At 39.4% G+C, this 13180-nt stretch overlaps 1 protein-coding gene across 2 annotated transcripts in view; it reads left to right on the top strand.

Annotated features, from left to right (window-relative positions):
* Abcd2 (ATP binding cassette subfamily D member 2) overlaps positions 1-12604 on the top strand; it is a 63591-nt gene extending 50987 nt beyond the window's left edge. For both annotated transcript variants that reach the window (XM_042677753.1, XM_042677754.1), the window contains 3 exons: positions 56-140; positions 7291-7416; positions 12177-12604. In XM_042677753.1, coding sequence (XP_042533687.1) covers positions 56-140; positions 7291-7416; positions 12177-12396 — 431 coding nt within the window. In that variant the 3' untranslated portion in view covers positions 12397-12604. The remainder of the gene's footprint in view (positions 1-55; positions 141-7290; positions 7417-12176) is intronic.
* The last annotated feature ends 576 nt before the right edge of the window (positions 12605-13180 follow it).

Below are 13180 nucleotides of genomic sequence, written 5' to 3' on the forward strand. Positions count from 1 at the left end.
AACAGTTGGGAGTAGATAAATTATTAATAAAATCTGTTGTTGTGTTTTCTTGCAGGATGGGATGCTGTTATGGACTGGAAAGATGTCTTGTCAGGGGGGGAGAAGCAAAGAATGGGAATGGCGCGGATGTTTTACCATAAGTAAGTATGCTGTATTCACTTGGCCACCATGCTACTGGCTGGCTAAGCAAACAAAACAAAACAAAAACCCCCCAAACTGGCTGACTTTCAGTAGTTTCATCTTTATCTCTTTCTTTCATTAGCATATGTTAATTATACACAGAAGGTTCACTGTGTATATTTAAAAACATAAAGATAAAACTATCCCTATGTTTTTATCTTAGGTTAAAAATACCTTAATAAAAATACAATACATAGAACTTGTTTTTTTTTTAATTTTATTTTACTGCACAGAGGGGTTACAGTTACATGAGTAAGGCCATGAGTACATTTCTTGTCGAGCATTTACTCCCTCCTTTCTTGTTCTCCCAGTGTCCCTTTCCTCCCCCACCTCCCTGGTTGCCCCCACCCCCCACTGCCGGAAGTTGTAAAGTTTATTTCCAATATACTGTCTTGTGGTTATCGTTGTTGCAATGGGTCATCCTGTGTGCTGGTTTCAGCGAGAACTTCTCATTCTCTCTCTCTCTCTTCCTCTCCCTCTGTCCCTCTCTTCCTCTCCCCTTTCTCCCCTCTCTTTTCTTAAAATTATCTTTATGGCTGGGCACCAGTGGCTCACGTCTATAATCCTAGCTACTCAGGAGGCTGACATCTGAGGATCATGGTTCAAAGCCAGCCCAGGCAGGAAAGTCCTGAGACTCTTATCTCCAATAAACCACTCAGAAAACCAGAAGAGGTGCTGTAACTCAAGTGGTAAAGTGCTAGCTTTGAGCTGAAGAGCTGAGGGACAGCACCCAGGCCTAGAGTTCAAGCCCCATGACTGACAAAAAAAAAATTATGTAGTTATGCAAAGGACTTGCTATTTAGCATAGTCTTGTTTTTGTGGCCAGTATTGGGCCTTATTAAACTAAGGGCCTTACAATATTGCCTTGGCTTTTCCCATCAATGCTAGAGCTTTACCACTTGAGCCATACCTCTACTTCCTGCTCTATGGTGGTTAATTGGAGATAGAGTGGGTGGGCTTTGAATAATGATCCTCAGATCTCAGTCTCCTAAGTAGTTAGGATTACAAGTGTGAGCCACTAGTGTCCAGCTACACAGGGCTATGAGTTTAAGGAGAACAAACACAATGCCCAGGAAGAAAGTATTAGGCCCTTCCAGATTAATATCCTTATCTCCATATCCACCCCACCCCCACATATACAACAATGAGAAGTTCAGTGTGCACAGAGGAAATTAGGAGGAGCTAGGTACTAGCTTTTTTTAAAAAAGTTAATTTATTGTTATGAATTAATTCATTTATTATGCTAAAGGTGATGTACAAAGGGGTTACAGTTACATGTCAGGTAATGAGTACATTTCTTTTTTGTTGTTGTTGTTTTGTTTTTTTGTTTTTTTTTGTCAGTTGTGGGGCTTGAACTCTGGGCCTGGGTACTGTCGCTCAGCTCTTCAGCTCAAGGCGAGCACTCTACACTTGAGCCACAGAGCCACTTCTGGTTTCCTGGTTTATTGGAGATAAGAGTCTCATGGACTTTCCTGCCTGGGCTGGCTTTGAACCACAATCCTCAGATCTCAGCCTCCTGAGTATCTAGGATTACAGGTGTGAGCCACTGGTGCCTGGCTTTACATTTCTTTTTGAACATGTCTCCTCTTCCCTCATTTTCTCCCAGTTTGTCCTCCTGACCTCTCTCCCCCATAAGGTATATAGTTCATTGTCAACACTGTATCTAATGAGTATCACTGCTGCATTTGTTCACCCTTTGTGCGCTTTCTGTTCTCCCCATACCTCCCCAAACAGATAAACTTATATACAAAAGGTACAGAAATCCAAAACAGTGACAACAGAAAAAAAAGCAAAATAACAAAAAAAAACCTTCTTGTTTCCACTTCTTGGATTTCATTTCAGTAAACATTATTTCATGTGATCATATGTACATAGCTATTGAGCCTTCGTGATCGTCTCCTAAGAATATCCTCCTTTGGTCTCACTATGTGAATGTTTAGAGTCCTGTTCTACATAATTCTAATACTACAAATGAGGGAAACCATGCAACCTATGCTTCGGGTCTGGTTTATGTATGTATCACCCTGCACCAGAGTTAATTCCAAATGTGTCAGAGCCACATCTGTAAGACAAGATGCCATGAAAATATTACAAGAAAGGGGTAAGGGAAATACTAGGACCCCTAGGCACAGGTCAAAACTTTCTAAGTAAAGATCCAGAATCACAACAAATTAAAGAAAGACTGGATAAATGGGATTGCAGCAAACCGAGGAGTTTCTGCATGGCAAAGGACATAGGTAGCAAGATAAATAGAAAGCCCACAAAATGGAAGATCTTTACTAGCTATGCATCAAAGGCCTCCTATCTAAAATATATTTAGAGCTCCAAAATTAAACCCCCAAAAAACAAATCCTCAGAGAAACAATAACCCAATTAATAAATGGGCTAACAAGTTAAAGAAATGTTCAATATCTCTGGCCCTAAAAGAAATGCAAATCAAACCAACATTGAGATTCCACCTCACCCCAGTTAGAATGGCCATTATCAAGTAAACTAACAATAACAGATGCTGGTGGGGATGTGGCTGAAAGCAAATGCTACTACACTGTTGGTGGGAATGTAAACTTGTCCAACCACTCTGGAAAGTAGTCTGGAGGTTCCTCAAAAGATTAAACATAGCCAGGTACTGGTGGCTCACACCTGTAGTCCTAGCTACTCAGGAGGCTGACATCTGAGGATCAGGGTTCAAAGCCAGCCCAGACAGGAATGTCCATGAGACTCTGATCTCCAATTAACCACCAGAAAACTGGAAGTGGTGCTGTGGCTCAAGTGGTAGAGGATTCACCTTGAGCTGAAGAGCTGAGGGATAGTGCCCAGGCCCAGAGTTCAAGCTCCATGACTGACCAAAAAAAAAAAAAAAAAAGACTAAACATAGAGCTTCCCTGTGACCCAGCAATTCTACTCCTGGACATTTACCCAAATGATAACAAACCAGGCCACACTAAAGCCACCAGCACAATGATGTTCACTGCAGAATTATTTACCTTAGGTAAGATATGGAATCAACCCAGATGCCCCTCAATGGACAAATGGGTCAAGAAGATGTGGTATATATACACAATGGAATTCTATGCTTCCATCAGAAAGAATGATATTGCCCCACCCATAAGGAAATAGAAAGACTTGAGGTACTTTTTTGCTGTTGTTGTTCGGTCGTGGGGCTTGAACTCTAGGCTTGGGCACTATCCCTGAGCTCTTCAGCTCAAGGGGCGTGCTCTACCGCTTGAGCCAGAGTGCCACTTCAGGTTTTCTAGTGGTTTATTGGAGATAAGAGTCTCACAGACTTTCTTTGAACCGCAATCCTCAGATCTCAGCCTCCTGAGTAACTAGGATTACAGGTGTGAGCCACCAGCACCAGGCTCTAGGGTATTAACTTTTAATGCCTACATCTTGGGGGAAAAGTCTTGGAATGCAGTAACTGGACCATGCATAAGGGCAGATGGACCACTTTTTTTGTTGTTGTTGTTGGTTGTGGGGCTTGAACTTGGCTTGGGCACTACCTTTGAGCTCTTCAGCTCAAGGCGAGCACTATACCACTTGAGCCACAGTGCCATTTCCAGATGGACTGCTCTGGAAACCATTGGACGAGCCAGTTGTTTCACAGAGAATCTTAATGAAGAGAGCCACAAAATGCATATTTCTAATTGAACACTTAGTAACTAGTTTTCATTTTTATGAAAACTTTAATTTTGGAAAAAACATAAAACTTCATTGAAAGGGAGAAATTGTGAAATGAACCCCAAACTCCCTCCACACTGATTCATGTCTGACTTGTGCCACATTTGATTTATCTACTCTGTTTTTAAAAAAATTCTTAGGTATTTTAAAGTAAATCATATACAGATCTGGTAACATTTTTTGCCCTAAACACTTTGCTTTCAATCTCTTTCTTACATAAGAATATGTGATAAGCGAAGTAATTAAACTAGCACTAGCTACTCAATAATTATTATTTATATTACTTAATATCAATTACTTATCCAATAGCTGGTTCATACTCAAAACTTCCCTGTTTGTCTAGGACTCTTTTACAATTGTTAAAATGTATTTGTTCAAGTCAAGCAGGTTTTACTTCTTTTCTTTTCTGTTTCCTGCCTGAACATCCAAGTTAGGGTTACAGGCATGTGCCACTATGCCTGGCCACACATTGTATTTATTGTTCTAAGTCTTAAATATTTTCATTCTGAAGAGTCTCTTCTTGCCCTCGCTCCTACCTGCCTTTTAGTGGTATAATACAGGCCTTGTGCTTGCTGGGCAGAAGTTCTAACTGAGCCACAGCTGCAGCCCTACTTGGCTTACCTTCTAATCTTAAGCCTTAACTTGAAGAAAGCAGATCAGCTGTCATGTGCAGTGTTATGTATTCTAGAATGATCTGATGGTATATCTTGTTTCTCTCCCATTTTTCCTATAAAACAGAAATTAGAGCAAAAGAACTGTGATTACATTTAAGTGCAGACTGTTTTCCACGATGATGATATACAGAGGGATTACAATGGCGTGAGTTAGGCAATGAGTACATTTCCTTCTCTCACTCTGTCCCAGTCCCCTGCTCCTGTCTCCACCCAAGAGTTGTATAGCTCACTTTCATCAGTGTCCAGTGAGTTCTACCCTTTTTCCCTCAAGTTCTCTACCCCCTCCCCTCACCCTCCCCAAATGAACACGTTTATCGCTAAGAGAATGTGTGACTTAAGCAAATGCATTAAAATATGATAATGTTCATTGCATGAAAGTAGACAAGACAGAAAATTTAAAAGAAAAAAGTATACTTTCTCGTTGGCTATAAAAAATCAAAATCCCAACCTGTTGGGAAAAGTGATCATATTGATTACTTTGATGTAGTTATGCTAAATTATATATTTACTTAAATTCATATGTTCCTTTAATTTCATGTGTTAATATATACCTTTCTGTGTATTGCACAATAGCCGTTCAGAGTTTATTATTACGATAAAAGTTATTAACAAATGCACAATGGTTTTAATGTCATGGGCCTTGCACTTGCCTCACAGTTGCTCTACAACTTGAGTTTAACTCCAGTCCCGTTTGCTTCTAGTTATTTTTCAAATAAGGTCTAGCTTTCTGCCTAGGCTGGCCTCAGACCCCCATCTCTTTACTTCTGCCTCCTTTACTGCTCAAATTATAGATGTACACAACTGTATCTGGCTGAAATGGTACAGATTTCTAATATATAAATCAATAACCTTTGATTAATGCCATACATTATATAACCAAAATCTCAACCAAGACAGAGAACATAGAAACATTCTTTCCCCTTCTAGAAAGTTCCTTTGGGCCCCTTCCTCATCCTATCTCCCCGTAAGACAGTTTCTATTCTGGTTTCAATCATAATAAATTATTTTTATCTGCTCTACAACATCATGTAAATGAAACTGTACAGTGTATATTTTCATATCCAACTGGAAATATTTAGTGAAAAGATCATTAGTTGTATTGGTAGAATGTTATTTGTAATAATGCGCATGGCTGGTTTATAAATATAAAAAAGGCAGGAACCTGGTGGCTCACACTGTAATATCGGTCAGTCAGGATGACAGGCTGGGCCTTTTGAAGCCAGCCCAGTCAGGAAAATCAGTGTGTCTCTTCTCCAATTACCAGCCAGGAGCCAGAACTAGAGCTGTGGCTCCAGTGGTAGAGTGCCAGCTTGAGCAGGAAGAAGCTCAGGAACAGCACCCAAGTGTAGGTATTGACTTTAGTCCTGACAACTACGCTAAGTTGTGTTACTGATGCAGTCTACACACCAAAGGTCCAAGACATAATTGAAATAAGAAAAGGAGGAGATAAAATAAGAAAAGGAAGAGATAAAGAAATAGGGAAAAAATAGAGGTCTGGTAAGAAGGGAGATGGACAAACTGAAGGTAATAGTGACAAATGAAAGAGCACCTCTGAGAACATACACTCATTCCCAAAGGGGGAAAAAATGAGCTAGGAAAGTAATTGTTGGGTTGGGTATATAGCGCAGTGGTAGGGTACTCATCTTGCAAATGTAGGTCCTGGGTTGGATCCTTACCCTCAATCAATAAATAAACAACTATTTTGTTCTCTTAAGAATTCGATTCCCAACTATGGTCCCAATAGTATGAAATTAACTGTCAACTTTGAGACTTTTTCTTTTGTCTTTGGTGGGGATTGAACTCAGGGCCTGAGTGCTGTCTTTGAGCTGTTTTGCTCAAAACTAGAGCTCTACCACTTGAACCACAGCACCCCTTCTAGCTTTCTGGTGGTTGATTGGAGATAAGAGGCTCACAGACTTTCCTGCTCAAGCTGGCTTCAAACTGTGATCCTCAGCCTCCTGAGTGACTAGGATTACAGGCGTGATCCACCAGTGCCTGGCCTCCACTTTGAAACTTGTAAATAGGCACATTCACTCTGTCTTACAGTGAGGAAATTCCATTAGTAATGCTTAGATACTCACATTGCTGATAAATTAATCTTCTCATTAAATCTTTGCTAACAGGACTGTGGCCTGTTTAGTCATTAGCTGTTATAAATGTATTTTCCATGTAACTAATTAGATTTTCGTCATCAAGGATGATCCTGCCAGCTGCAGGAAAATGCCCTCAAATAATCAGATAATCATTACTTTATCATCACTGCCTCATCTTTCCTTCATTCATTCATCTTCATAACATTAAAGCTTATTAAATTGTAAGTGGGTCTCAGACAAATCTATTTAAATTCAAGAAGAATGTGAGTAATCTAAGTAATAAAGTATAGCTCTGTTATGAATTATCACCTTTAATAATGTAATATGCTCAGCTGGGCCTGATGGCTCACACCTATAACTACTCAGGAGGCTTAGGCCTAAGGATCACAGTTCAAAACCAGCCTGGTCAGAAAAATCTGTGAGATCTCCAATTAACCACCAAAAAGCCAAAGTGGAGGTACAGCATAAGTGGAAGAGTGCCAGCCTTGGGCAAAAAAGCTAAGAGACAGCGCCTAGGTCCTGAATTCAAGCCATAGTACTGCACCAAAAATACATAAATAATATTTTCTTTTGTGCCTTTGAAGTTGTTACCCTTGTAGCGTCTATTGCTCAAAAATTAATTCATAGTTCATATAAGAAAACTGTTCATTGTTTATGTGTTTCAGACCAAAATATGCATTGCTGGATGAATGCACGAGTGCGGTCAGCATTGACGTTGAAGGGAAAATATTCCAGGCTGCGATAGGAGCTGGGATATCCTTACTCTCTATAACACACAGGCCTTCTCTTTGGTAAGTGTTTCCAGTGCTGGCTAACTTCACAGATGGTTTTTCCTTATGTTTCTTTTTTTTTGTCTGTCGAGGGGCTTGGACTCTGGGCTTGGGCGCTGTCCCTCAGCTCTTCAGCTCAAGGCGAGCGCTCTTACTTCCTTATGTTTCTTAAAGAACACCGTTGCTTATCTTTTCATTGCAGAGTGCAAGGTATTTCACCTATTTTCTATCTGTATTGCTCCTAAAATTTAAGCCTAACAGTTTATGTAACTACCAACCTGATTTGCAAATTATCGTCACTTTCCAGTAATTCTCAAAAATCTATAGAAAAAAAATCTAGTGATTCATTTGAGCTAAAAAAAAAATCAGAAACCCTAGTCTGAACTTGAAAATAATAAAAGTGTATGTATTTTTACATTATTCTTTTAGTGCCTTCTTTAAAATACAAGAAAAACAATATAGCACAACTTGGTATTTCCCTCAAATGACCTTGCATTACACCTTCTTGCATATGTTCCACCAATCAACGCCTGTTCCCCTGACATACTGTTATATACAGTTGACTCAACACATTTTGGCTTCCTCCTATCCAAGGGACCTCACAGGTATGTCTCTCCAGCTGTAGCATGTTCTGAAACAGGTGACTGGTCAGACTACATGCCAGTGCTCGTGGCTGCCAGTCAAAACCAGCGGCAACTTTTACTTGATTTCATCCTTGAAGCCCTTCAGACCTTTTCTCCTGCAGAAAATGCTTCCATTACAATTGTGAAGAAGCATTTCACATCTGGCTTTTCTTGTCCCTTCCTCCCTCGTGCCCCCCCCCCCTTTTCTCTCTCTCTCTTTTTCTTTCTTTCCTTTCTTTCATCGGTCATGGGGCTTGAACTCTGGGCCTGGGCGCTGTCCCTCAGCTCATCAGCTCAAGGGTCGCGCTCTACCACTTGAGCCACAGCGCCACTTTCTTGTCCATTTCTATTGGGAGGTTAATAAATAGTCTGTTTTCACATTCATTTAAACAGTGCTTTAGAAATTTCCCCTCTGAGAGTGTGGACTTGAAAAGAGAGCATTTCACGAAGGGACCCTATCATATGCAACTGTCCTCTCATCATTAAGGATCGAGTGGGAAGCTTGGCACGGTGGCAGAGCCTGTAATTCCAGCTACTTAGGAAGCTGAGTTAAGGGGTAGCCTGCTCAGCATACTAAGAACTTGTATTGTTTTTGAAGTGCATTTGAAATGATGAGCCCTTGATTTGCTGAGATCTCCAGTGGCAGTCAGGATCTAGACCAGGATGAGTCTTGTCAGTGAGTCTCATTTCTGACTTTCCCCTTCAGAAGACCAACAAGATCTGGGTCTTGAAGACAACTGTGACACTTAACCTGTAAATTCTATGGGTTAGGCATGACATAGAACCAGACAGAGGTCTGGCTCCTTGGCCTGTACCTAAAATGTCCAGACAGGCTCCCAAATTCATCACATGTTGGGACAAACAGTTATCTCTTAGTCCTGGTATTTTTCTGACCCTGATCAATGGCCTATCCTGCCATTTGGTTCCACACTGAAAGCACGTTCAACCCTTGTTTTCTCAATTTCTTTAAGCAAATGTGTAATGGCATGTCTTTTAACATGATAAACATATTTTTTTTGGTTGGTCGTGGGGCCTGAACTCTAGACTTGAGCACTGTTCCTCAGCTCTACCACTTGAGCCACAGCGCCACTTCCAGCTTTTTTTGCTTATGTGGTACTGAGATATAGAACCCAGGGCCTCGTGTATGCAAGGCAAACTCTACCACTGAGCCACCTTCCCAGCCCCATGATGAACATTTTTAACTGGAGCTATTCAACAGTGTGTATCTCTATTATACTAATTCATTTTGTGTTAGTTCAGCAATGATAGATTGTAGAAATATACTGTTTCTGATTGTCTTTTTTTGCCCAAGAGTGAGGTATAATACTTACTCTGAAAAAAACTTCAGAAATAATGACAAATGGGAAATGGTTGATTGTAAAGATGTGTGTGTGTGTGTGTGTGTGTGTGTGTGTGTGTGTGTGTGCATGTGTGTGTGCATGTGTGTGTACCTAGTAGTGGGGCTTGAACTTAGACCCTATGCTCTTGCTTAGTTTTTTCTTCTCAAGGTTGATGCTCTACCATTTGAGCTTCATCTCCACTTTTGGCTTTTGATATTTAATTGAAGAATCTCTTGTATTTGTTTTTCTGGGCTGACTTCAAACTGGGATCCTCAGATTTCAACCTCCTGAATAGGATTATTGGCGTTAGTCTCTAGTGCCTGGCTGATTTTAATGATTAAAACTGACACCAGGGACTAAAGAAGTAAAAAAAGGAAGCATTCTATTTCGAAGGAACTGTACAAATCAGTTTTAGTGAGTCTCAGATAAAGTAGTCATCTCGTTTAAGATCCTCTGACCACAACAGGGCTTGAACTATTATTTCAGCTCACATAGCACATGCCTTTCTATCTCAGATCATGAAATACCCACATAGTTTGTTCCTCCCATGTAGCAATCAAGTAAAGTTGTAGAACCAGAGTGATGAGTCAAACCTTTGTTATCCATGGAAGGTGAAATGTGCCAGAGATAAATAACCATGTTCTAAAATTGGTCCTGGTTGTAGATCCAAGACTAGGAAAGCTCAGGGAATTTGGGACTGAAATAAATAAAATGGATTTTTAACTGTCATTTCTTTCTTAGTATATACTAGCCTTCTTTCATTTTAAGGTTACTTACAACTTTAACAGCAGGATTTGTTTTTGCATTTCCCTCTTGACATAGAAATACTGTTTTTAATTTAATGTTGGTATGGTCTCACGTATTGGAAGGTCAAATATTTGGAAGGCTCAAGAATCTAAATTACATGGAAGAGATCATTAATATCTGTCATGTGTTATCAAATAGATACATTTAAATGTTCTGTTTGACAGTGGTTTTGCTCTTTAAGCTATAGTTTAACCTAGCTAATTTTCCCTTTTAACATTAAGGTTTAACAATATTCAGTCGAAAGGGGGTGAAGGCTACAGGTCTACTTCAGTAGTAAAGGATTTGCTTAGCAGATACAAGGCCCTGGCCAATTCCATAAATGGGATAAAATTCTGTCATACAAACAAAAGGAATAGTGAAACAACTGGATGAAATGTGAAATCATTTTGTAAGAAACTAGCCTATAAGAGTATATGATTCCTTGCCTATGAAATATTTTGGACAGAAAAATACATAGAGAAAGAAAGATGATTAGTGCCTGGCAGATGCTGGGTGGACAGGGAGTAGAGAGGACTGCTAATGAATACATGGGTGAAAAAAAATGGTCTGGAATTAGTGATGATACTTGAACTTGTAAATATACTGACAATCACAAAGTTAAGTTTACACATATACATATTGAATTTAGGGCCTGAGAGTGATATCCCAAATACTTTTTCTGCATTTGGAAGCTCTGTGAAAAGGTCCATAGTCAGGGCTGAGAGGGTGGCTCAGTGGTAGAGCGCTTACCTTGCATGCCTGAGGCCCTGGGTTCGATTCCTCAGCACCACATAAGCAAAAAGAAAAAAGCCGGAAGTAGTGCTGTGGCTCAAGTGGTAGAGCGCCAGCCTTGAGCTGAAGAGCTGAGGGGCAGCGCCCAGGCTCAGAGTTCAGGCCCCACAACCGGACAAAAACAAACAACCGAAAAGGTCCATAGTCATAGTACATAACAATAGGTGAGAATTTACTAGGAAAAACAAGTCATAAAAACTATACATAAACAGAAAAATGAAGAAACCTGGATTAAGAAAATTGGCAAAATACAGGTGGCTCATACCAGCTTTGTCTCTTTATTCTCTCCATATATCCCTTGCAAATTCCAGACTGAGCCCAGTGACCTCAGCCTCCTTATTGGAGTCTAATCATGATATCTCATCATCATAAGTTCTATACTTGTGAAACCCCTATGTCAGTGAACAATTAAGAGAAAGAGAGAGAGAGAGAGGAGAGAGTTGCCAGGAACTGGCAGCTCACGCCTGTAATCCTAGCTGCTCAGGAGTCTGAGATCTGAGGATCGCAGTTCGAAGCCAGCCTGGGCAGAAAAGTCCCTGTGAGACTCTTAATCTCCAGTTAACCACTCAAAAATTGAAACTGACACTGTGGCTCAAAGTGGTAGAGCACTATCCTTGAGCAGAAGACCTCAGGGACAGAGCCCAGGCCCTGAGTTCAAGCTCCATGACCAACTAAAAAAAGATTAAATTATGTGGACTGTGGACATGCAAGTATCTTTAAAAGATTTTATCAAAGAGTTTATTTTAAAACTTTCTAAATGTAATTGCTGAGACATTTTTATTCATGTGGAAAGAACTCACTTGCCTTAGGTTTTCTCTGTTGGATCTTTTGAATTTTACTAGATTTCCTCAGCTTCCTTTTCTTAACTTCTAGCTTAAGGATGCTTTAGAATTTATTCCAAATTATGAAAATAATTACACAAAAGCAGTTTAATTTATGATGCATATATATTCAGGATATAAGTAAATTTAATGCCACAAATAGGAATTTCCTACAGATCAATGGCTTGATAAATGGATTCAAATTATGAGTTTTATTATGTTTAATTGTACCAAGGGGGTCTCAATTCAACATGAAGTTCATGAGTATACTACATCTTGATCAAAGCTACTTCATTCTCCTCCAGCCCTACCCAACTTTCAACTGGAATGGATTAAAATTAAAATCCTCTAAGCACGAGTGACTTTAAGTGGCTTTTCACAGTTATGGCTAATAATATTATTTCATTTTAATTATGCAGGAAATACCACACTCATTTATTACAATTTGATGGTGAAGGAGGCTGGCGCTTCGAACAACTGGATACCGCTATCCGTTTAACACTGAGTGAAGAAAAACAAAAACTAGAATCTCAGCTAGCTGGAATTCCCAAAATGCAAGAAAGACTTGATGAACTTTGTAAAATTTTGGGAGAAGACTCAGTGCTGAAAACAATGAAAAATGAAGATGAGACCTCCTAATTTGCTTTGACATGTTGAAAAGTGAAGATGGAGAGATACTCTGTTATATATAGTGCATGTGGTGCGTTAAGCTAAGCACAGAGAAAACAAAGTCAGTAAGAAATGTTTTATATGATGGTAGCACCAAGAAAGTATGTGGTAACTTTTCAGAAGAAAATAAAAAATGTATTATGTAAGATTTAGTCATTATGGCTCATACTAATTCCTAGTGAAAGCCTAGTTCACCTACAAACAGGATTTTTGAGGTGACTTCCTGGTGAATAGCAGGTTACTGTACATGTAATATGACTGAAGTCAACAAGGGTGATATCTCATAAATGAAACAATTTACAGCAGAGTTGGCTTGATATCAGGTGCATAAACGCATACTATTTCAATCCTTCTGTGATTGATGCTAGGTGCAATAGCTAGAATTCATGTTCATCATTGCTAATGTATATACAAAATAGCTCTTTCATACATAAATACAATATGAAAGTGTATTTTAATGACAGTGGTTGAAAGAAAAAAAGGCATGGCTAACTAAATAAAAAATGCCACATTTAAGATTTCTAAACTTTGAGCATCTCAATGTGAGCTTAATTTTATAATGGGAATATTGCTTATTTATTAGCAAACCTGTTCGTTTTTAAGAGAATTGCCAATTCCAAAAAGAAGTACCAAACAATGTTTGTTTTAGCTTATTACTTTATTCAGCAGAATTACCTACTGCAATATTTGTCAGGAAATAATGTTTGATCTGGGGGCCAGAGACTCACACCTGAAACTTCCTAGCTACTCAGGA

The sequence above is a fragment of the Dipodomys spectabilis genome, unplaced genomic scaffold (assembly GCF_019054845.1).
Source record: "Dipodomys spectabilis isolate Male_0828 unplaced genomic scaffold, ASM1905484v1 ptg000039l, whole genome shotgun sequence".
NCBI lineage: Eukaryota > Metazoa > Chordata > Mammalia > Rodentia > Heteromyidae > Dipodomys > Dipodomys spectabilis.